Consider the following 25,635-nt stretch of genomic DNA (forward strand, 5'->3'; position numbering starts at 1 on the left):
CAGCATATCTTGGATTATGTCAAATGGAAACCAATGATACTGGATTAAAATGTGTCTTCTATAGTTTATTACCCTTGTTTCCTTCAATATCCTCTCAGTTTATGGGCTGCTTTGGCCCTCAATGGGGATAAAAAGGATAACTGCACAATAAAACAAACATTTCCATGGAGTATAGTGGCTGTTTGTGTATTCGTTCTTATTCTACTAACAGAGACTAATAGGTTAAAACAACTTTGGGATATGAAAAAGGGCTATTCAGTTGCAGCATAAGGCCAACTTGACTCCAGGTCAAGATAAGCCCAGGACATGAGGACCATGCTTGGATGATATAGCGGCCCCTTCTCCTTTGAAATCCCTTCCAGACTCATTGAGATACTCCCCAATGTGAAACTCAAGCTAGCGGTTCTGCAGGATCCCGAGATTAGGGCGGACAAAGAGCGGCTTTGAGAGGTGAGCGGCCGGAGGGGATGTAATGAACTTCATGTGAAAAGCTTCCCTCTGCAGATGAGAGAGCTGCTCAGGGGAAGAGGCACGGTGCCGCTGTGAGGGGTGCACAGGTCCGCTGGCATCCTCTTTGATTGTTCTTGTGAGGATAAAGGCAGCATTACAAACACCTTAGAGAATCAAGTGTGCCTTCTGCCCTCTCAGGGATTTTATTTATAACAGCAATAGCCTTAGAATATGAAGAGCTCTTGATCAACCTGATTTAGAAAATACACATCAGTGCCTTTATTCAAAGTTCTAATTGACTCAGCATCACACTCCACTTAATCAAGATTTTTTATTAAGTGGCCAGTTTTCTGAGTAAATATCAAAATCCTCAACCAGAGCAAAGCAGAAATACCACTCCCCCAAAACACAAGGTTGCACATGTACGCAATGGCTGTGCGTAATACAATATGTCTCCCTGTAACAGCTGCACAGCTGTTTCAATGAAAAACAATACAACAAGAGCTTTTAAACTTTCACTTCACCATAATGTTGCTCCAAGCTTATTGCTTCTCTGGTAGCGGCCATTATTTACCAGCGTGTAGTACAACTAAACCATGCCCATTACTACTGCAAGCTTGTGCTGAGGCCAGTGGGGAGAAGAGCCTATTGTACTCAAGTAAAAGAACAGTTACTTTGGTTATATTTTACTGAAGTATAAGTAAAAGTACTACTCTATAAATCCACTCAGCATTGTCCAAAATATCTTGGTATGCTGAAGCATTAAGACTGCCCTTTACCACAGATAAAGGGCCTAGCTAAAAACCCTGAAAAACAGTCCCATACCTGATCCCTCCTCCACCAAACTTCCTAATCAGCACAATGCAATCAGGCAGGTAACTTCTCCTCGAGTCCATCAAACCCAGACTCATCCATCTGACTGCCAAACAGAGAAGCGTGATTTGACAAGCCTCAGAACACATTTCCACTACTCCACAGTCAGTCAGTGTGCTTTACACCACTCCTTGCAATGCTTGTCATTGAACTTGGCTTGCACGCAGCTTCTCAGCCATGGAACCCCATTTCATGAAGTTGCCACCACACTGTTTTTGTTCTTACATTAATGCCACTGGAAGTTCAGAACTCATCAGCTATGGAATCAGAAGAGTGTTGGTAACTTTTATGCACCACGCATCTTAGCAGTCATTGACCCTGGTCTGTGGTTTTACATGGCCATCTGCGTCATAGCTAGGTTGCTGTTGTTCCTAAATGCTTCCACTTTTGACTAATCCAATCATCGAATCACCTTCAGAAAATTTTTGGAAAAGTAATGCCCTTCCAAAACTTTTTGTGTGGGAGGCTTCCCAATTATAGATATCCCTTTCAATGATATGTGAAACAATATACTTGTTGTGTCATTTGTGAAATGCAAAGTTTGCTTAAATGTGAAGGTTGAAAAATGCAGCTTATTTTGACTTTACTACAGCCTATGATCCTGCACACTGATATTATGCAAAATTCATTATATTTTTAGTGCTAAGCTTAAGTCCAATTAAGGCCTATTATGAAGCACTAAAGTGGGAATCTAGACCATCATTTAGCCGGGGATTCTGCATGGGGCATAGATGGGGCGATGGATTTGCTGAGCAAAACAGTGTGGCATTCCCAGTATCTGAGCTAGCAGACAAGTTGTTCAGTCCTTGGTCTTCCTGGTCTTACTATACTCTTTTCAGTCTTTGACATTGACTGATGGCTAGAGGCACTGACTGGACTTTTTTGTGGCAATTTCTCTTCTGCACATTTTTGTGTATCGTTGGCAAGACTGTGGTTCACTTGACATGGGAACAGCAGCTGCGCTTTTACAGGGCGCCTGGTGAGCTTTCCCTGGGCTGATCCAGCCCACTGCATACTGGGTGCCCAGGACACTAGGGGTGATAGTGTGTCATGGAGGGGGCATCTGGAAAGATACCATGAGAGATGGGTCATGGGTCTAACCTGGCACACCAGATGGATTGTTTCACACATCCATCTAGAAAACCACTCATAGACAGTATTTGGGAAAGGGCAGAGCCTTTGAAAAAAAACTTGGAGGCTGATTGGATGAACATTCTGTCTGTCACATCTTAATGGGCCAATCAAAGCAACAGAACGCGTGATGTAGCCGCTACCGGGCTGTGCCCCTACTGAAGGAGTGAACTTCAAACAGAACTGCATAACGCTAACCATGGCGACTGTAGACATGTCAGAACATGACTTTTGTCGTTTTTGAAAAGAAAACGTACTGCTGTTCTTTGTTCCTCTTATAACAAAGAAATGTCATCACATTCTGATAAAACTGGTGCTTTAGCAGCATCCACGCTAAAGTCTTCTGCCATAATTGCGCCAGCCTCTTGTTGCTGCTTGCTTAAGTTATGACTCCGCTGTGCCCGAAAGTACTGCCACTCGTCGCTGATTGGTCCTGTCACTTTCTAACCGGGCCAAAACAGTTCAGATGGGATCTTTGCAAGCTGGATTCGCCAGTAAGAAACACTGAAACGGGCTTATCTATCTGCTTTGCAAGGTTAGCATGGGCCTGGATGATAGCCATCAGGAAGCCAGAGGCTGAAGTGGCGAAGTATCGAATCGGCATGCTCCCATACCTGACCTGACCTAACCTGATTCTACAGCCCATGAAACGACCAGAATACGAGATCAGGCACGCTAAAAGTCTTTCAAGATGTCAAAGTACAGATGCAGTTTGGGGGAAAGACACTTTTGTGCCATTTTTCTGCCTTTTTTATAGGGCAGAAGTGACAGGAAATGCTGGAAAAAAGAAAATCGGGATAGAGCTACAGCAAAAGAAGAGTTGAGGATTGCCTCTGCACATGGAGAGCATGATTTAACCACTGAGCTAAACCAGTGCTTTCAAGGACAGCATGTTTCCTTTCTTGTTTTAAACTAACAGTTAAACCTTTTTTTAGTGCTTTGACTGTGATTGTTCCCTAAAATTTAACCACAACGACAGCTTAAATAGTGCCATCTTTAACTCAAACCATGATCTTTCTTTAAAAACATATTTTAAGTTGTTTAAAGATACCCAAACTCTGTCAACATTTTAAGGGGAAAGTTCTGGTTATTTGACTCCCTAGTTCATTTAGATGCTCAGTTTTGAGGTGTATGTAAATTTACTCCCATAGATAATGGAACTAGCCCTTTAACTTTCAACCAAAAGCATTTTCTGCAGAACGACATAAAACATGAAGCTCTCAGTGGGAAATAATGATAGACCTTTGACACAATGAAACAGATCTGCTGCAGCTGCATGTACAGAAAGACTCCCACACTCATTACAGACTAATCACATTTTCCTACAGAAAGTCAAGTGAAACTCATCGAGTCAGACCCGGGTCATAACTCAGCGCTCTTTCTGAACCGTTCTGTCCAAACTCCTTCTATCCACACAGGCAGAGGACCATAATAACAACGTCTCCCAGTCGCTGGTTTGTAACTTGGCAAACGCAGACGCTCCTCTTCCCTCAAGCTGCCGGGCAGACCAGCAGCTGCTTTGCATCTCGCTGCATCTCGGAGATGAAAAGTCACATATTTTCTCAGCACACTGGCATGGTTAGACCACATTACAGCACATACTGAGGCATCCATAAACCGTACTCTGACTTCTCCCTATATGAAGACACTAGAAGGAGCTTGATTCTTTCCAGCTACAGCCTCAGAGTCTAAGATAACTACTGTTTGGCAGATTTCAACTCGGATTTTAAAGGTTGACTCTGCAGATATTGCGAGCTAGACTTTGAAATATATCCCTATGAGGCATGAGAGGGAAAAAGCCAAGTGTTTGTAGTTCAGTAAATCCCATTTACCTAACTTTCTCTCAGGAATACCTCCTTTGATTCAATATTAGACTGGAGCATTTTAGAGTTTAGCTCTTACTCTCCTTTTGTGAAGGACAGAGTGTTCTAATGTGAGCACTGTAGTAGAAAATTGTTCTGGTGTGTGGACTTAACCACAGACTGTGAGTGTAGCCTTTCATTTCAGAGGGGAAAACACAAGGCTTCTAATTGAACTGTATGCTATATTGTGGAATTTTTCCCTGGCTTTAAGGCACAAAACAAAACAAACAAACAAAAAAAAAAAAGCAAAGACCAATCGGTATGGATGGAAAAAGGGCATAAAACTTCTTACAAGGCAGTTAATGGTTTCCATCTTATAATGCTGTGGTTAGTTTCCATAGCTTATTAATGCTCAACTCTGGATCTCCATCCTTGGGGGGATGAGTGCGTAAAACCCACACCTGCTCTGCATTGGCCATCCTGGGAGCATGGAGGTAATTAGCAGCAGAGTATGTGGAGGGAGGTAACATACACAGAGTTGAGTAACAGTTCAGGGAAAAGGGTGTCCAGTCTAGACACCTTTTTTCCTACCTGAAAGTCAAAACTCAGGGCCAAACCAGTCCCCTGTCTTTTCCTCTTAGACAGATTCCAAAGCTGTTGGTTCACTCTGCATGCTCATGTCTGGCAAGGTCTAAACAGGACTCCAGTGGGGCAAAATAGGGCCAGAGGAGTCCAGTCATCCAGGTCGTTATTCCACTTCTGAAATCTGCTGCACTGTTGTCTCGGCCTCTAATGCTTTAATGAGGGTGCTTGTTTTCTGCAGATGGATTTTACGCTCACAGTGACATCTGCAGAATTGAGGCAGATTATGAAAATATGAAAACTGCATTAGGTCATTAAATTGGATATAGCAGGGTATAGTGTACCAATATCCATGTTTTAATTTCATAAGCATTAAACTTACTGAAAGATCAATTTTGCTTGATTGTATGTACAGTATATTTAGTGGATCAGGCATGATCCAGCCACAGGGTTGGGTTTGACCGAGAAGCATCCCCACAGCATGCTACTGCCACCACCGGGCTCCACAGCGGGGATGGTGTGTTTGTGGTGACGAGAAGTGTTTGGTGTCCACCAAACAGCACCTTGTCTGGTGGCCAAAAAGCACCATTTTGGTCTCATTGGATCAAATAACTTTCTTTCACTTGACCCTGGAGTCTCCCACATGCATTTTGGTGAACTCTTTAGTATGAGTTTTCTTTAACAGTGGCTTTCGTTTTGCCACTCTCCCATAAAGTTTTGACTGGTGAAGAACAACGGTTGTTGTCAGGGCTGGTTCTGAGCTTAGAGGTGATATAGGTGGGCACCTAGGGTGCCACATTGAAGGGGGTACTGAAGTGAGCCTGTAAGGTTTGAATGAAGCACAGGTACAGGTTGTTAACCCCTAAGCTTCTCTCCTATTGCACCCATCATCCAGCTTCACTTCACAGCTCTTTCTTTCTCCTCCCCCCACATGCCTGTCCTGCGACACCAAGAGCATGGTGTCACAGTGATCATATAATCTGATTGGAAATCAGCTTGATGTCTTCTGATTGTTCCAAAAAAGCTGTGTAGCTTAAATTAACTGAGTAACTTTTAATAAGTGCAACGAGGAAGAACTATGCAGAACTTTAAGGTATCTTTTGGCAAAACATTGCTGCTGAAGTAAAGCGTAGATGTGGCGAGTAATCCGTCTGAGGGCTCCATTGGGTGGTAAGGAGGATTGACACAACCCCAGTCATGCTCTGGATGTCCTTGCACATAACCAGGGGCATGGAGAAATAGCCTGTTGAAAAAATAAAATCCACACCATTAGGGTAAAGTTGGGGGTGGATATGGCGAGTAAGCACTGCCAAGGGTACCTTCAGTGAAGGTAGTAGGATTACCACAAGCCCCTGGCCATGCTGTGGGTGTGACAAGGGCCTGAAAACTGCCCGTGGTCTCCAGGCGTGTTGTATGAAAAGGCCAGTCAAAAGAGCTGCTGTCAAGCTTGACCTTGGATGCCGAGCAACACTCGTGTCAACATGTATTGAGTTTGACCCTTGCCACCCCTGCAGCCCTGGGTTGTGGCACATCGGGCCTTGCCCTACATGCCTAAAACTTATGCACATGATTGTATGTTCAAATATAACTTTTATTTTGCAACCTACAGTGTCCCTCCTGTTGAAACTGGATTGTGAGTATCAATTTCACTAAATGAAAAGATAACTTATTCTTAGTCCTTCAAACTGCAGAAGACTGATATTTATTTATCCATGCTTTGAAACTTAAAAAAAATATATTTCCAAAGAGAAAATAATTGCACGCGACTTGTTAAGGCAGCACAGCAGATTTTGAGTTTTACTAAAATTGAATTTCAGAATAAAGTTCACTTTCCTTAGCTTTATCTGTGCGTAGAGCGTTACCCCTGTTCTTCTTCTCTGCATTTGTATTTATTTACGATGATTTGGCCATGTAGAAATATTTTTTGCATTTATGTGATCAAAAAATGCGTGATGTACGCCATCCTGAAAACTTGTAGACAAGCAGATGTTGATTTCTGTCCAAAGAACCCCAAGTCTCATTTTCCGTCAGGCATGTACACGGGGACTTTTTGACCTCTGCCACTCCAGATTTACAGCCATGGTATCTCTGACATGTGTTTGTGGACTAATGTAAACACACTCTATGACTTAATACGCTAGCTCTCCGACAGCTTTTTGCCCTCTTTAAGAGGAAAATGGATTTTAAGACTGAGTAGCAGCCGTGGAGGTGGACTTTGCTGCAGGATAGAGGAGTTTCTCTTTTGAGTAAAAAAAAAAAAAAAAAAAAAAAAAAAACGTCGCTTGGCTAAACGTGTGGCTGTCTGGTGGAGAGCTGGCGCTCCCACTGTTGGCTGCTCGTGGCTTCAAGTGGAGCAGTGGAGAGTCCCACAGCAGAACCATTGGTGCGTAATGGTGCACGACTGGACGGCAGATGTTTCACCACCGGGACACTCTGTCTCCGCACACTTTATCTGAACTCCTCCGACTTTTTTTTTTCACGGCGTAGGCGTGCGTTAACTTGCTCTCCTGTCTTTTAAAAAAAGTTATCAGAGGAAGGAGAGGACGGAGAAAGAGAAAGAGGAGAAGGAAAAAAAAGTGGGCTCCCTCTTCAAACCGTCCCGGTTTTTACCGGGGAGTTGTCGTCATCAGCACCCCAGATATCTCCCCCCATTGCTCTCTAAATGGATGGGACAGTCTTGGTTTTTGCAGTTCAGCACAGGCCAAAAGATTGGAAACAACTTGTGAATATCCGAAAGTTTGGCGTCTAAGAGGGAAAAGCTCAGAAATGCCCGGCTGCCTCGTTGGAGCTCAGCTCTGAGGACTTCTCTCCTGCATTTGTGCTTTTTTTGTCAGGAGGAAGGAGTCTGCTCAGAGTTTACAACAGAAAGGAAAAGTCTGAAGTGGCAGCTCTAACATTACAGCCCTCGATATGGATTGTATGTATTTATTGATGTGCTTTTCACTCTGTCACTTATTTTTGGATCACATTTACGCTGCAGAAACACAAGGTGAGTTATGCACTTTTCCTACTTTGCTTTTGCACTGCATGTAGAGATTCATTGTAGGTCAAAATGTGAGGAGATAGTGGTAGATGTAATGGGGGCCTTTCATGGCAAGGTGGGCATAACAGGTCTTCTTGTAAAGGCTAATGCAGTGGGTTGAACTCCTTGATACATACCTATCATACAGCAGAATTAAAGCTTCCTGCATGTTTTTTTGTTATTACATACATTTGGTTATGTTCAGTTCTCTTTACTATAATAAAGCTTACTTTTACTAGACTATCCATAGGAACTTTCCATAGCTCTCTGTGAATGTGACTCTCACTTGACACTGTCTGTCCCATCAGAAAAACTCTCTGGAAAGTTAAGTGAATATGGTCTTATCGTGCCATTCAGCACAGACTCCCATGGCCGCTACATTTCTCACGTGGTTTCTGTTGGAAGTGGAAGTAAAAGTGATGCTGCTGCAGGAGCCTCAGACTCTGGCAGCAGGAGAAGAAGGGTGGCCCGCGGTGCCCCCGAGATGCCCTCGGTCACCCCTGGCTCGGCTCAGCAACTGTTTTTCAATGTCACTGTTTTTGGGAAGGAACTGCACCTCCGATTGAGGGCCAACAGGAGACTGGTGGCCCCAGGGGCCTTTGTGGAGTGGCAGGAGGACTTCGTGGAAAAGTCCAAGGAGCGTATCCACGGGGACTGTGTTTTTACTGGAGATGTGAGTGACATGCCGGAGGCCTCAGTGGCCATCAGCAACTGTGATGGACTGGTAAGTCATAAATGCACACTCACTGGGCCATATTATGCAGAGAGCAGGGGATGAGTGGCCAACATAATGTGGAGTTTTCCTGGTAACTATTTAGGCTGACAAAGTCCTTGACAGTGGGCCCTTGAATTATAGATCTACATGCATGTGCACCATGCTCTTACATAATGCATCCATTAGAGCAGGCACATGGCACACTTGTTGGATGAGGAGTAGCAAAATTGCAAAATTTGCACGCAATTAAGCCAACAAATGAGCTGACATGCTACAAAGGTTGTGTAAGGTTAAAAGAACTGCATCCATTGGGGTTCAGTAGCATTTTTGTCCGCTTTCATGAAAGTTTTTTCATCCGTTGCTTGTAAAAAATGTTGACTTTAAAGATAAGATTAATTTATATAGCCCTACTCAGTGGTGTTGTGCAGGATATTCAGGCATATATCAAGTATACCAACTTATTTTTTAGTCTCCATAGAGTATACCCACTTCTTAATAAAGAGTATACACATTAGAGTGTATACAAGTTAAAGAGTATATCTACTTCACCACTACACCGCTATGTAACCTATTAGATTTGAGCCATCAGAACATTGGACATCAGAGTGTTGGGTTAAAGAAGTTTCTGTAAACATTTAGCTACTTAACAGAGCAAAAACTGCAGACCACTGGAAACTGACTTGAATCCAAGCTTAAATTTAAAGGGAGAGGAAACCAAAAACATTTAAAAGCAGCCTTTCAAGCCTGCTGGATTTGAGTGCTTGATTCCAGCGAATTTTGGTTGGAAGTCACTGCTAACAGCTGTTCAAAGCATCCCCCAGCCTTGGCCTGGTCTCACTAACAGTATCTAAAGGCCTATCAAGGTTAAAACCCTTTTACGATGCAAGGCCATGATCCCAGCAGAACTAACTGCATCTGCAGCATTGTGTCTCCTCTATGACTGCTAATCTGTTCATCACTCCACTCAAGGGCGGTCGTTTGGGCCAGGCTTGTGATGGAGCAGAATGCCGGGAGGTGAGCTGAGCCACTAATGGATGTTTGCAGTCCAGCAAATTAGGGTGAATTTTCAAACGTGCATGTGACATCTGAATTGGCAGGTTGACCAAAGCGAGGCTACTCTTAAGCTTTTCTGTCAGCGCTCTGAGCTGTAGTGACAGAAATAACGTGAGGAATGGGAGGGGGAGATAACCTCCTGAACCCCTGGTGCCTTTGAATACCAACAAATGAGACAGAAAGACACATGCTTGAAGCATTGAGGCCTTTGTTTAAATGCGACCCTCTTGACAGTTAAGGTGAGCTGACTTTCTTCGATTCAAGTACTTAGCTGTAGTTACATTTTGGCTTGAATTATCACAAGCCTGTAATTTGGTCTCTTGCTGTGTTTAGTGGACAGTTAAGCTTCATGTTGCATCAGCAAAGAAACAATGGGCTTCTTTTTATCTGGACTGCTACATTCCCTTTGTCCCTCAGTTTCTCAGCATAAAATGCCAACATTTCCAAGAGTTAGCCCATTTATCTCGACATACAGTAATTACAGTGGTTGGCCTGTATGAACAATGCCACGCAGTGACTAATCACGTGTGATCTGCAGTAACAAGAGGCTAAAAATGACGCAGTGCCATGCAGCTCAATGCTGGACTCAACTCACAGTATGCAAAGCTTTTATAAATTGGTTTCCATAAGCATAGGTACTTAATAATAACTTAACCCTTTAAAACCTGAGTTTCTGGACTCTTTTCTTATTTTAACCATAAAAGGCCCAGAAAATGTCCTGTGAGTACGTGCTTTTGCCCATTTTTACACATCACCTAGAACTTTTAATATATGGCAGTTATTTGCATTTTACTGCATGTTGGGACTTCCGGTTTGTGGATGAGACTGTAGACAGCTAAAATGAGGAGCTCCCTGCTGAATAAGTTTAAAAAACGGAGAAAACACTTATAATCATAACTCAACGATGGAAAAAATAATAAACATGGATAAAACACATTTTACTGCATGTTAACAGTTTAAAATGAAAAAACACAAAAAACGGGGGAACTTTATGCTAGAATCTTAGTGAGAAAAGGGGAAATTACAGTAATAACCAAATGCTGGCTGTGAAGCACAGTTTCTCAGCTTTCAAAAACTGTTTGAATTTTTCCAATAACACAAACAGTCATGCAATTATGGTCATGCAAAGTGTGCTTCAACAGACGCGCTAGGATTTAAAGGGTTAATATAATCAAATCCCTATAGAAGCCACTAAAGTGACTTGTATTAGCTGAACTGTTGGGCTGAACATTCGCAGCAAGCCAACTCAAAACTCCTCAAGGAAAAAAAAAGAAAACTGAACTTCCTTGAATGGTCATATGAGGCTGCCATGTGGGAATTAATTTTTGTACAGCACTAGAGTGTTAACGGTTCACAAAGGTCACGGTTTGGTTGAGACCACAGTTTTGGGGTTATGATTAGCATTGGTTAGGTTAAACAGGAAAAAGTTGGGGGGGCGCAGGTGGCAGAATGGATAAGGCACGCGCCCCATGTACGCAGGCGGCCTGGGCTCGAATCCGGCCTGAGGCCCTCCACCGCATGCCTCTCCCCGCTCTCCTCCCCATTTCCAACTCTATCCACCATCTTCTCCTCTATCAAATAAAGGCACAAAATGCCCAAAAATAAACCTTAAAAGAAAATTAAAGAACAGTTAAGAAGCTGCCACTGCAAATGCACCTCGGGAGTTAAAATTTGAACAAGGGACTGTTAAAAGGCCCTGATCAGATGATTGGAGATGGTGACTTCTTGAATAAGGGCTCAGGTGTTCAGTTATATACTGTATATAGGAGCCAGGCTGTGAAGGGCTTTGTATGCAATTAAAAAGATTTTGAAATCGACCCTAAAAGTGACTGTAAGCCAGTGAAGATATGCAAGAAACTGAGTGATATGGAAGTGGTGACTAGTATGTGTTAACAAACTAGCTGCTTAATTTTTAACAGACAGAAGATGTAATAGAGGACTGGTGGTGTGTGGTCCCTTGTACTGTTGGCCCCTTATAAAAATGATTACAAGAATGTCAGATTTATCTGTGTTGAGACTGGGAAAAGTTTGAGACATCCAGTTAGAAGAAGAAAAGCAGTCATGAAGGACAGAGATGTTGCTAAGGTGTTTAAATTTAAATGAAAAACACAGCTTAGTGTCATCTGCGTAGCAGTGGTAGGGGGTGTTGGAGGTTACAATGTTACAGTGTAATTTAGCAGGCGCTTTTGTCCAAAGCAACGTACATCTGGGAGAGGTGTATATGGCACTAAGGACCTTGCCCAAGGGCCCAGGTGGACTGGAGTAAGTCACCCAGAGTTAAGATACAGAGTGAAAATGGGATTGGACTCAGAATTTACCCATGATGGACTCCACATTGCAGGGGAGCGGAAGAAGACTTAAAATTACTAATGTACACATTTAAATATACACTCACGCCACTTTATTAGGTATACCGGTTCAGTTGCTTGTTAACACAAATAGCTAATCAGCCAATCAATCACAGCAACTCAATGCATTAAGGCATGTAGATGTGGTCAGGGTGCACTTTGCATGTGGATCACTGTGCGGATGGAGTATGTGGAATTAAAGGGTGAGTGTGCTTTATAAATGCAAGCAAGGCTACACCCCTCTGTAGCATTCTGTTTCAAATTGTAAAATGAGTTTTTTTGTAAAGATATATGTTAATGCATTTATTCATAGGGGAAGAGTATATAGAGTCATTAACAGAGATAACAGAGTGGCGGAGAGACATGTGGGGAAAGTAGCCACAAGCCAGACTTGAACCTGGGCTGCCCACGTACAAGAAGTGCGCCTTAAACTTCTCGGCCATCTGCACCCCATAAAAGGACTTTAAATGATTTAATAATGATTCCTTAATTTGAGTCATAAAGCTAGCTATCTGCTTAGAGTCTGTTTAGCTAATTGCACTCCTTGAACTTTGAGCTTCGTATGATTTTTGTCCTCCAAATACAGTCATTTCTGTTGCCAAAACAACGTAAAGTTGATGGTCAGAATAACAATGCACAGGCTTCAAAACAGTAGTCATACAATCAGTGGCTGTTGTATTGGAGGCTGTGTCTTCTTATTCAGTATGTGGTGCTTACAGAATTAGAAGTAGCTTTGTTGTGCTGGCTTCAGTAGGTTTTTTGTGTTGACACTTGTTGTTCGTCTGATTTCAGTCCTGTTGTCTTTTGTGCCAGCTTTCGCTCCTCTTTTTTGCTTGTCTTTGTTACTCTGCTATGTTTTTGGCCCTTTCTGTTCTGTTTTGCCAGCATTGTGTTGCTCTTGGTGTTGGGAAAGCTTTTAACGTTTTGTTAGTGTCTACATTGTCAACATTTGACATTTCAATAAGCGCCGCTATTAAAGGCACATTCTTTTATCCATTTTGTGACAGATAGATGCATCTATGAAAACAAACACTGACGCCTACAGATGCTGCACATCAGCTGGAGTTTGCTGTTTACGGGAATCAATCCATAATGTTATACTTTATTATTTAATGCAAATTTAACAGCATGTTGCTGCTTTGTGGAGCAGTGGAGCAGGGGTCCAAAGACAGGTTTGTTAGGTAAATTGGTGACTGAATTGACTGTAGGTGTGAGTTTGAGAGTGGCTGCTTGTTTGCCTCTATATGTCAGCCTTATTACTGGTGATCGATCCTTGGTGTGCCCTGCCCTTGCCTGATGGTGGCTGGGATCAGCTTCAAACCCCTGAGACCCTGAACAGGAAGAGCAATGTAGATAATGGGTGGATGATTTGCTCTTTTTGTAAATGTCTCTGGCTGTCAAAAATTGCAAGCAGCTCTTACATGTAACACTTCCTAATCATAACATCCCTGTGATGTTTTGCATTTAAAAGATTGGGGGAATCTTGGTTTTCCATGCAATGATTAGTCATATGGGATAAATACCAGATAAGGGAAGGGTTCTGAGCTGCATTCATGGCAGCAGACTGTGGTATTATTCAGAGAGTGTTGTGTGAGGGAAACAGATACTGTAAAGAACGTTCACCTTCAGTAATGGATTTTGCTGATGTGACTGTGATTCATTTATGGTCACATACATATTTTGTGAAATACTGAACATGGTTTTCAAAGAAATATGAGTTTCCTGTTCCTCTGAGGACAAAGGAAACAATATGAAAAAAAACTATTCATACTATATCTATTATGGGTACTATGGTGAGTCAAGAAAAGTTATTTTCTTCAATACAAAATTGAAATATAGCTAAGGTATCCCTCATTTCCCCAGTATTGTTGGTTCAGGAGAACACCTTGTTGTTTCACTGCAGAAAAGTAAGGTTTCATTTTGAAGACCAGACTTTGCCTCTCTACGGAACCTTTGGTTTAATATATATCTACAGAGGCGTATTGCATTCATGTGGAAAAAATGAAGCGTTTATAAGTGAACTATCGGCTAATCACACTCATCCTGTCATATTTGAGCTACTTTAGCCTGGTTCATATTGCTGCTCCTTCTGCAGGTCGCCTTCTGCAACCCTCCTCCACCCCAGCTACTCCTTTATTCTGCCTCTAATCAATGTCATTCTGTTGTCACTGATGCTGCTCTGGGTTTTTTGCATGGGCGATCGTTTGGATGCATGTCGGATCGCACCAGTGTGTTTTGGACGGCGCCAGTGTTTTCTGGGCTTAAGACCTGCATCAGAGCCTCTACTGTGATAACTATGTTACTATGAAGATATATTCCTATGCATTCTGTTAACCAACTTAAAACTGTACTGCTAAACCATCTTCACACTGTAATGGTACAAAGCTGGTTTACAGAATGTGGCTATCATTAGCACTACTGGCTCCTAGATCTTTGCTGCTTGACATCTATATTCCATCCACCAAAACAACTCAGAATAATGGAGAGAAAAATTACCCAGAAGAACAAAGAAGTTATTACTCATTAAAACAGAAAAAGATCGCATGTGAATGCAAAATGTTTCTGTAGATATCCTTTAATTTTAGAAAATGCTTTGTCCCTGCTGAAACACAGGCTGGAAGCTTCCAATCATGCTGTATTACTAGAAAATCCAAAATTGCTCTGGGGTGAAGGAGGTTGAGCTTTGCCAGCAGAAGCAGCACGGTGTTTCAGCTGTAATGCAAGCAGACATGAGTGAGAAGTACATCATATTTAAACACACCTCTGTAATGAGACTAAGAGCTGTGATTGGCTGTGGGTGGTAGTAGGTGAAAATTGAAATCAGCTGGTTTCCAGCTGATTGGAAATTCATGTATATACTTTATTCTAGTGATGCTCCAAGTCAAAATCTGCTAAATTATTAGAAAAGACTCCAGTTCTCTTCTCCTCTACGGCAAACCTTGGCTGTTTTCTTCTTTTGGCACTCAGTGTTTTTATTATGTGTTAAGAAGTTGAGAAGATGGAGAGCCATCTATTGTTTCAAGGTTGGTTAAATCACTGACAAATCATAGCAAACATTTCCTAGGACTGTTTTTATTTCACTTCATCTTTGTATTTTGTTTAAACTGATCACAGCTATTGACTTTTTCAGTTGTCAGATTCTAAAGGTCTTAGCGATGCAAACAACTTTCAACACCTTTATTGTATTGTGTTAAAGGAAGAAGTGTTAGTCAAGTTTTAATATGTAATGAAAACCATTTTAAGTATGTATTTTATGATGTGCAGGAAGTCATCCCTCACGCGTCTACAGTCATACACTTAGGAATATAGTCCATGCGTTTCCTTACATCAAGGCCAACATAAACACAGACCTGTCTGTGCATGCAGGGGTGTCTGGGGAGCATTTGAAGATGAACAGACAGCCTGCAGGCAAATTATTTAGTCTAAAGTGTCTGCTTGCTGTGAAGACATGGAGGAGATCATGTCTGATGAAAGGCAGGGTTTTAAAGCATGTTAATCGTATGCTGAGGTCACTGCATGCAGGCTCATTCATTGAGTTGCATTTTACTGAATGTCTTAACTTCACCTCATCTTCAAAAGCATGTTTGATGTGGTTACTGCTAGAAAACAAGCACATATACCAGACAGAAATCATAGTTTCATTGTGCTTCTAGAGGGCCATTGAATGAATGCAGTATCTCAAAAGCGCTTTGAGGGATTTTCTTTGAACTATGCTTAAATATCAGTGAAGGAAAACTTGAATACATTAAGGAGGTAAATGGTCATTATGACCCTAGCTTTTCTCCTTGACCCACCACAGTTCTTTCACTCGAGGAGGCATCAACTACTGGGTGATATTGTCTTTCTGCTAGCCTCTGCTCTTGCAGGTTCAGCTTTAAGGTTATGTTTAGCTAACTTTTACATTTAAAATAATATTTTATCTGTTTGACTACATTTTTGGCTTCTGGTTTTGTACCTTTTGCTAAATGTTACACTCATACCTTTAAAACAGTTCTGCTAGCTTTTATTGTTTTGCTAGCTGTTGCTGTTCCAGTGTTTGGCTAACCCTGACCATAATTCAAGTACATGTTCTTTAATATGGAGTTTGCCCCCTTTTATAGCTATAATAGTCTCCACTTCTATGAATGCTTTCCACCCATTTTGTGTCACAAATGTTTGCAAATTAAGACAGAATGGCTAGGTGGTTGATTCAATACATCTGTGGCAATGGCTAATACTTTTGTACATATAGTGTATTTCTGATGTGAAAATAAAAGAAAACAGAAATCTGTTGTAAGTCAAAGGGGTTTTGAAACTTTTTTTCTGCTCTTGTACCTTCCAAATTTGTAGGTATTATGCTAGTTTTTGTGCCAGCCTCTTTTTAGTTAGCCAACTAGCTTCAGTTACCTTCGTGTTCATTGTTGCTATGCTGACCTTAGTTCTGCCGGCTTTTATTTTGGTTAAACCGCTGCTTTACAAGCGTTTTCTTTATCTTTACTGAAAAGAAATGATTTTCACGGATGCAGTCCTACTGGTGGTCTCAGCTCCATGTTCAAATGTAGGCTGTGTTGACTCACTTCTGTGGCCATATGTAAGTGGAAAAACTGGGTTATCCTGCGAGCATTTTACCATCTTCGGCTATCTTGAGAGCTGCTCCTGAGCTAGCTAACATAGCTAACATCTCTGCTTAAATAGGCTATGTGCTTTTCACAATTAAAGGATTTATTACTATATTTACACCCTGAGAAAAGCTAGCATTTGTGCTTGAATGGCTCACAACTCTTTCAGTTATCTGACTTCAATGGGACTGAATTTCCTTTCTTGACTCTTCGCTCTTAGTGTGTCATCAGCAACTGGGACGCTCCCACAGAGTTCCCTGACAGCGAGGCATGACATCACTAGAAACAGATTACGTTAGCCAAGTCTCCTGCCATGTGCCCGGAGGCGTCAGATTTATGGCATTCCAAAAGCGTGATAAAACAGACATTCAGCACAGTGAAACTGCAAATTAATCGGATATCTTTCAGATACATTTTGTCACACAGCTGGCAGTCGGGCAGCTGTGTTTGCAGAGACAGATGTGGTTTATGTTTGATTGACCTGTCTGGGGTGTCTGCTATAGATGACAACAGCTGTGAGCTCCAGACAAGCGTGAGCTATTGTTGTGGAGCTACTAGTGCTGCTCATGTGATGAGAATTAGCACAGACGAGGGGCTGATTGGATTACATATATGATGGAAACTGGAGTGCCAGACAAGCACTAGTCAGAAGAGTGCTATTTCTGCGTTCATCATAGAGAGACTGCTTTTCTTTAAGGATGGGGGGGGGGCAGGTTTCCAGTCTTTAGAGATGGAAGATGCTTGTTGAGATTGTTCTATTCATGAAAGTTTGTAGGGAATTCTGTGCAGACCTGGTGCCATTCCAGTATTCCAAGACTCTGAATTAAGAGCTCACTCAGAGGAAGCCAAACAACTCAGCCAATAATGTGATTGATTTCCTCTGAGTATTTATTTGGAGACGCTGTAGTGTGTCTGTCTAAAACCATGCTCAAACATGCACTGTTGATGGTTTAGCACGATGGATCTACACAAAGAAACATGGAAATCAAGCCATGACTAAAATACTAATTTTTTTCTAACGCTCTTATACGACTTATTCTTTTTTACTGCTTCTACTTGTACTGCTACAAGTAGAGCTACTAGTACAACCATTATTATTTCTGCTGCTTATTTCTACTACCGTTGCCTTTGCATGTACAGTTACTCTAACTGTTTTTCACTGATTGCTTTTCTCCTACCAATGCAAGTATCTCTTAAACCTCTACAACTAAAGTACAACAACTATTACTGCCATCAACTTTAAAGGTAAAAAATACAATTAATATGAAGAGTTTTTATGCTTGGAACAGAGGGATTTCACGTGAGGGTAAAAATAGCCTATCCATGAAACTAATTCAATTGGATGCTTTAATCAGACTAATTTTATTGTAATTAGCCCCTATTATCAGAACCCTTTAATTCATAGAACCCTTGCTAAAGGTGAAATTATCGTAATTTAACTCCACTTTGATACCAGGTCGATGCAAATGAGTGCATGTGATTACAATTCCAATTTTCTCTTAATAATCCTCATCCTACTCTCCAGCTCTGCCTGCCCTTTGAGACCCAACACAGTTGGGTGTAAAAGCTGATAGAAATCAATCAGGTAATAATCCCCGGCTACCTCAAGCTGTCACATATGATTGTTTCAAACCCACGTCTCTGCTGAGTCAAGTACCACTCATCTCTGATATACTCCCTGGTTTATTGGTCTTCCTGGTGTTACCATAATAGCTTTAATCCAGTGTCTCTGACATGCCAGTCTGCCAGGATTTTAAGATTCCATGTCTAATCATAGGTGTCATTATCCTCACTGTGAATTTATGCAGTGTCTTGTGTGACCATGAAAACTTAAAATCCACGTACCTCGGATTCAGGTGGCTGCAGGTGATCTTCCCTTATTTTCTCTGTTTGTTTTGATTGTGTGAACACAAGGAGAACGTGCCTGGAACCAGGCTCTTTGATTCTAATGAATGTGCGACATATTAAAGGTTAAGCCGCTGCACTGATGGCAGCACTTTGAAATCTGCTCCATCTTCAAATGCCATAGACTGCTGCAAATGCAGTTTAATTTCACATCATGCCTCAACATCCTCGTGTTTGATGGATGTTACAGAAATGAGAAGGGTGCAAATACATACCAAAACTGTTTGCCCTCTTTACTTCTCTAGATTTGTCTTAATTTTTGTTTGTTTAAAGAAAACAAACTGAAAAAAAGGGCAAAACAAGGGCTGCCATATTTGACAGCAAGAGGCGGTTTGGGCAGAGCAGTGTATAAAACATTTTTAAATACAGTAAATTCCTGAAAAGATGCTAAAACAGGACTTTAGATAAGAAGAGACTTTCAAGACCTCTCAAAATCTATAACTAAAAGGCCTGTTGCCACATCTACATACATGCAGCAGTTAATGGTTGCTGTGACTATCTGAAGCTCTTTTTGCCCTCCAGGCCAGCGTGTCAGTCACATGACCAAAAGCTCTGAATACAGAGGTTACACTGATTTTTAGTTTCTCAACATTTTTGAGCCACTATAACCATTTTAATAATCTTTGACATTATTCTCTTTTCTTAAACCATGCCTTGGCCTTTCTGCAAGTCAAATGACATGATATATCTCTAATAGATACACAGCACAGTAACATTATAAGCTATAAACTGATTCCTCAAGCTTTCCCTCATCTGTTCATTACTGTGGTGTTTATGCTGAGCTGAGCAGAGGGCAAAGAGCAGAAAAGAAGTCACTCTGAAATTACATACAGTAAATATCCGCCTTCAAAGTTGTTCTTACCAACGTGTGGAATTTGGTGCATTGGTGAGTTTAAGGCTCTGCTGTATTTGACTTTTTCGTTTTTTAAAATACCCGCCCACCTTTTGGCTTCTTTGGGGGTTTTTTTCAGATGCTGACTGAACTGCACAGATTTTTCATATAACATATCGCAAACCTACCTGGAAAAACTCATCTTCTCTGCTTCACTGGGTGAAACCTGTTAAACAACAACTGGAGCTGTCTCATGCTGGATGATGTTTTCAGGGTTTTTTATGGCACAAACAGTGATTTTTCTCAAATGTACTTAATTGCCTATCATGTTAAAAGAATATACTCCAGTAGCAGCTTTTGACCCAAAATATCACAGTGAAAATTATGAAACTTGTGTCACTAGATGCCTCTTAGTACTATTAAGATGACCATCATCTCTAGTCAGGTATCTCAGAGTCTACAGTTTAAGCAGAAAATTACCAAAAATGGAAAACTTTATTTTTTTCAGTATGGTTGTGTCTGAATTATGGAACTTAAAGCAATAAAAGAGCATCTGACAAACCCATGTTTGCAATCCTGTTGGCCACATCTGCCTCTTGAAGTTATTTTTTTTTGCAAAGCAATAGAGCTGCAAATGGGAGCAAAGCTGTTTCCTTATTGCAAAAGCAATAATTTGCTGAACTTTTTATATTTAAGGTTACATTTTAAGACAAGTTTGTAATAGTCTCAGAGGTCCCCAAAACATGTCTGTGAAGTTTGTTGCGGAAAAAAACACTCCAGTATTGGATTTTTGCATGTCTGTAAACCCCTCTGTTTCAGCCCTGCTTGGAACAAGCCGTTTCTGTGCCTGTAGCTTTAAATGTTACTGACTCTGCCCCTCTCAGGAAATGGCTGTGGCTTAGTGAATGTGGCTCTCGTGATCCACCGCTCAGCTAGCAGTTGAGAGGAGGATCAGGAGAGGAGGTTGGAACTTTCTTCTAAGCGACCCTGGGGGCGACGCTAACTCCCCACATGACATCATGGGGGGAAAATCTGAGAACGGCTTGTTTAAGCACACATTTTCTGAAAGCTGGAGAAAGAGAGGGGAGGAGGGAATGGATTTTTCTTATTCTTGGAGGGACTGTGGACAGACCAGGGCACAATTTTTTGCTAGATAAGCTGAAAAAGTGTATTTTGCCTTTCATGATGCACAAATGCATTGGCCAGTGGTCGTCCTGTCATCTGCCCATCGGCAAATAATATGACACATGCTAGCAGTAGAAAATAGTCAAATCTGAAGTGCATGCTGATGTGAGAGATAATAAAATATGACAATAGTGATGACAGACAGCGGTCTGCAAGTTTGGGCTGCAGAGCAGTGCTGACCACAATGGCATTTGCAGCCTTTGCTGCATATTGGATGTGGTTGCAACGGGCCAAAAAACAGTGGCACCTTAGATATATTCCCCTTGCCTACTTTTTTGGGCCATACTGACTGTGATGGGACATCTTGACTCAGTGGAATACTGGGATTTACATGATGCAGAGCCTTTTGAGACACATGCCTCCCACTACAGTCTCCCCGCAACTTCAACTGCACAGCAGTGGAGGCAGCAACTGATCATGGTGTTAAAACAACAAAGAGTACTTTATTAGGGGCTCTTAGCAAAAGATTAAAACAAATACAGTTTCATCTACTTCTCTGCATCCTTACCTATCCTGGTACAAGAAACATTTTGATGAGGATGTTAAGCAAAAAGCAGGAGCACAGATTATGAGATTGGCATGCCCACCACCACTGCTTCTCACATCCTGAATGAGAAAAGAAACAGACTGAGCTGCAACAAGGCAGGGGTGCTAATCTTTGCAGAGAAAAACATGCATGTTTTTGCACTTTTAAGTGATAAAGGCTTGATTAGTCCAGTATGAGGAAGTTGATAATCACAAACATTAAAAAAGTCACATCAGTTAATATACATATCAGCAAAATTGTTATTTTAAACATCTGTATCACCTGGTTTTCACAATCAGTGCGTCACTAATTTGATATTTTCACACATTTGTTGATCTGTCTAGACAGTTGTGGATCTGTGAATGCACTTTGTGGATTTGCATACAAATGTATGGATTTGTTTGCATTCATGGATGTGCATGTAAATTTGTAGATCTGTTTACTCCTTTGTTAGTCCATGTTTGCAATTGCACATTTGTTTGCACATTTGTAGATCTTTGCATGCATTTGTTGATTTATGCATACATTTGTTTGTAACTCTTTGCATGTAGTTGTTTATTCATGCATGCATTTAATGTGCTAGCACGCATTTGTGGAACTGTGTTCACATTTGTTGATCTGTGTACATATTTGCAAATAGTTTTCATTGTATATAGTCTAAAATACCTCTATTACCACCCACACAGTAATCACCTCAAAATGACACAGCAGACTAATGGAAGGCACCACTCAGAGTGGAAAAGTTCAGCTGCTCAAAAATTATGCTTCAAAATCATGCTATTCATCTATCAGATTTTTGTTATGTAGCCCATAAAAATGACACAAAGAAGTCAGATTTTGGATAAAAATTTGAATGCTTGAGAGCATAAATGTGTTCGGCTCAAAACAAAATTAAACAGAAAGGAAGAAGACTCCAGGCTTCAGCTTGAAAGTAAATATTCCTGGATAAACAATGATAAGTTTGCTGTCAAACTACCAACCAAATATCTGTCAGCTTTGAAAAAGCTTAGGCTTGAGATTAAAACGAAAGTAAATAATTGGATTTGTCTCCTCACTAAAAGACGTTATGAAAAGAATCTAACAATGTTGTACCCCCTCCTGACATTTGACAGCAAACCTCCACCCTCCCCCGGCCCGGCCTTCCCTATGCAGTGTGCACATGTTTACATTTGCTTTCTCTGAGGGCCCTTCCAGATGCTGCTGCTCTCTCTCCCTTTCCCCTCACAGAGCTGGCTTCACTCTCCAGCCACTGCTGAAATAAGAGACCACAGAGGAAGTATTCGAGCATGTCTTACTTGGCATTTCCTGGTCAGAGGCTGGACAGATTCTTTCACTCCTCTTTGCCCTCACTGTCACAAGTCAAACCTTCACTTCACAGTACTGTTGTTTTTAAGGCCCTAGAGCCTACATGGAAAGGATTTCAAAGGTTTTCTGTTTTTGCTGCACTGTTTTTAGACTGCTTTTAAGCAGTTAAGACAAATGTTCTCGACTTAAATTGATATGCATTTGTTTAAGGGATATCAGGATTACTTTTTCCTCTTTAGGTGAAGGGATCTGATCATTCTGTCTTATTAGGGGTGTTTTATCAACATCCAACTATACATTGGTTCTTCAGCAGAGGATGCAACATTGCTCTTGCTTCGTTTTTCTTTTATATTAAAGACTGCTCATGTTGTGTTGACAGGAATCATGTGGGACCAATGTTCCCTGGATGGATTTGAACATCTCATTGTCCAAATTTTGTTCCAAAGCTTAAACTATGGCATTAAAAATGCATGGCTTTTTTTCCGTGTCCATGTGGGTGTCTTTATCACAGGTCCTCCCACATTTCACACATTAATAGGGAATATAAATTGCTTTCATGTCTGACTGCCTGGGACCTTGTAAAGACTGCTTGCACATATCTGTATCATTACACACTGAAATGGTAGCCATGATTAATTTTCAAAAGTCAGGGCAGCAATGTTCTCTCTGCATTTAAAAATGGCAGAGGTGACTTTTTGGTTTGTTTTGATGTACCAAACTACTTTTTTGTGTCAGTCTGACCCAAACTGGACTTACAAAATACATGTGAACATGTTGATGTGACCGAAAACACGGTATCTCCCAGTTTGACAAACACAGATTGATAATGCTGTTGGAGTCTGATTAAATCTTGCATGTATATTCATTGAACAGCTGCAAGCTGGCCTACATTTTAGGAGCGTTGTTCCTTGCTGGATTTTGACCTGGAAGTCAAATGGATGGATAGATGTCTGGATGGATGGATGGATGGATGAATGGATCATGGAAAGATGGATAGAGAGATGGAGTGTTCTGATGGATGGATGGTTGGATGGATGGATGGATGGATGGATGGAGAGATGGAGTGTTCTGATGGATGGATAGATGGATGGATGGATGGATGGATGGATGGAGTGTTCCGATGGATGGATGGATGGATGGATGGATGAATGCATGATGAAAGGAAGGATGATAGAGAGAGATTCTGGGTTGGACCATATGGATTTATGCCTGGATGGACGGAGTGTTCGGATGGGATGGATAGATTGATAAAAAAGGAACTATTATAGATGGATTGCATTAAAGGAAGGTCCATATGATTGAATGGATGGATGGACTTTTCCTATGGATGGATGGATGAATGTACCATAGCGTTTGGAATCATGGTTCAACAATTTGATGGGTGTATTATGGCTTCATTGACGTGTCAGCTGATTAGATCAATGCAGTGATAGATGGACTGATAAATGGATAGACTGATAATAGATGAAATTTCACATAATTTGTTTTATTTTTAGAATTTGCTGCATGCCAAAAAAAAAAGTGGACTGTGGGTCACATTTGACCCCAAGATCAAAGTTTGGGCTCCCCTGCCCTACCTACTAAATTATGGAATGATACATAAATTCAATGTGCTAGCATGCAACAGCTGTGATTCAAAGTTTTAATTAAAATGCAAATTGACTTGGTGAAAGTCTTTCGAATTGCTCCAAATTTCATCATAAAGTGAAAACCGAGATCTTCTTGAGCCTCTGATACCAACCCCAGCTGTCTGTTGGATAAAACTTCAAATGACCACAACCTACACAGAAACTATTTGAAGAAGAAGCTGAGAGATTTTTTCCTCCTCTAATTTTGATACTGCACAGAAAAGATGCCATTTCTGATTTTCTGGCTAAGATAGTTGACAGACATTTTCACAGTACTCTCACTATACAAACAGCTTATGTCACTGCACCCCGTTGTGCACCCGCTGGTGAAGTTTGTACAGCATGGCGCAGTGCTATTTATGGCATTAGATTGCACCATTAATCAACACAAACCTATTCCACAATCAGTGCTATGGTTCTTGATAACATTTAAAGGTACAGTGTAATGTTTAGCCTTGTGGCACTTGGTGGGACAAGCTTGGAACAAATGGAACAGAATATCCATGAATAATCTCCTGTTTCAGTATGTATTTAATCACCTGAATATACAAAATTATTTCATTTTGAATAACATATTAAAAGCCTTAGTTATTATACATAAGCTGGGTCTCACACTAGAAGTGAGCCTTGCAGTTGAGAATCTGACTGTGAAATGTCCCTATTATTCCCAGTTTTACACACTGACCATTAAAGGGCACATTTTAAGTGATGAGAAGGGTTATGTGTATATGCTGTAAATTGAAATTGAGGTATTTTAGAATAGAGGACTAGGGGCAAGGCTGGTCCTGGCCCAAGTGAGGCCTTAAATAGAAGTTTTTTTGTGCTCGTTATCAGGTGCACTTACTTCTCAGTACTCCTAAGAAATCACTGCAATGCAATGTCAATTTATAAATGTACAAAGTACGCAAATATGCAGTCACGATAAATTGCTACCGCTAAATTTACCTAGTAACATTGATTTAATGGTCACAATAAATCAAAAATGCCTCAAAGGAAATATGAAGGTTCGGAGTCACTCAGAAGGATTGCTAATAAAAAAGCCCTTATTTCATCAGGGCCACAGACTCATGAGTCCTTCGCCTTGACGAAATAAAGGCTTGGCTTTTTTGATATCAATAATTCCTCTGAGGAGACTCAGATCTCTTCAGTGACTTCAAGTTGGATCCCCACAATAAAGAGCACCAGAGGTACACACATTTTCCAAGCATTTTTCCACACCCATGTAGCAGTCCACCTATTATCTGACTGAGAACCATTAAGTTTTATTGCATTTTACAGCTGTAGAATAAACATTTTTAATTTTTACATACACTCTGATTATTTGAAAAAATGTGTAATACTATATCCAGTACAGTATTTTTTATCATGTGTTAACACCAATGTATGGCCTTCCTTCATTTTCAAAACATGACTGTTAATTTAATCAGTTTGCATCAGTCAGATGGGCATGGGCGGACCCCCTGACCAGCCTGGCTGTCACTCGGAGATCTTTGTTATAGAAAGATGCAGATGTGATTGGAGTCGCTGCTCGAACAATGAGTGCTCATGCCCATTCCTCATGAGTGCAACCTTGATGATCTTTTTACTGTCGCTGTACTCCGGCTTTCCCTGCAGTAGAACCATCCTGGCCCACCAGGAATTCTCCTGGTTCTCCAGATTAGCCTGATTTATTAAAAAAAA

The 25,635-nt window shown here is 41.1% G+C and overlaps 1 protein-coding gene across 1 annotated transcript in view; it reads left to right on the forward strand.

Annotated features, from left to right (window-relative positions):
- Nucleotides 1-7,179: 7,179 nt before the first annotated feature.
- The window catches only part of LOC121528620 (A disintegrin and metalloproteinase with thrombospondin motifs 14), a 69,874-nt gene continuing 51,418 nt past the window's right edge, over nucleotides 7,180-25,635 (forward strand). Inside the window, exons 1-2 of the mRNA XM_041816134.1 lie at nucleotides 7,180-7,827; nucleotides 8,169-8,584. Of these exons, the coding sequence (XP_041672068.1) occupies nucleotides 7,749-7,827; nucleotides 8,169-8,584 (495 nt within the window). The 5' untranslated portion in view covers nucleotides 7,180-7,748. The remainder of the gene's footprint in view (nucleotides 7,828-8,168; nucleotides 8,585-25,635) is intronic.

Source organism: Cheilinus undulatus, linkage group 20, assembly GCF_018320785.1.
Source record: "Cheilinus undulatus linkage group 20, ASM1832078v1, whole genome shotgun sequence".
NCBI lineage: Eukaryota > Metazoa > Chordata > Actinopteri > Labriformes > Labridae > Cheilinus > Cheilinus undulatus.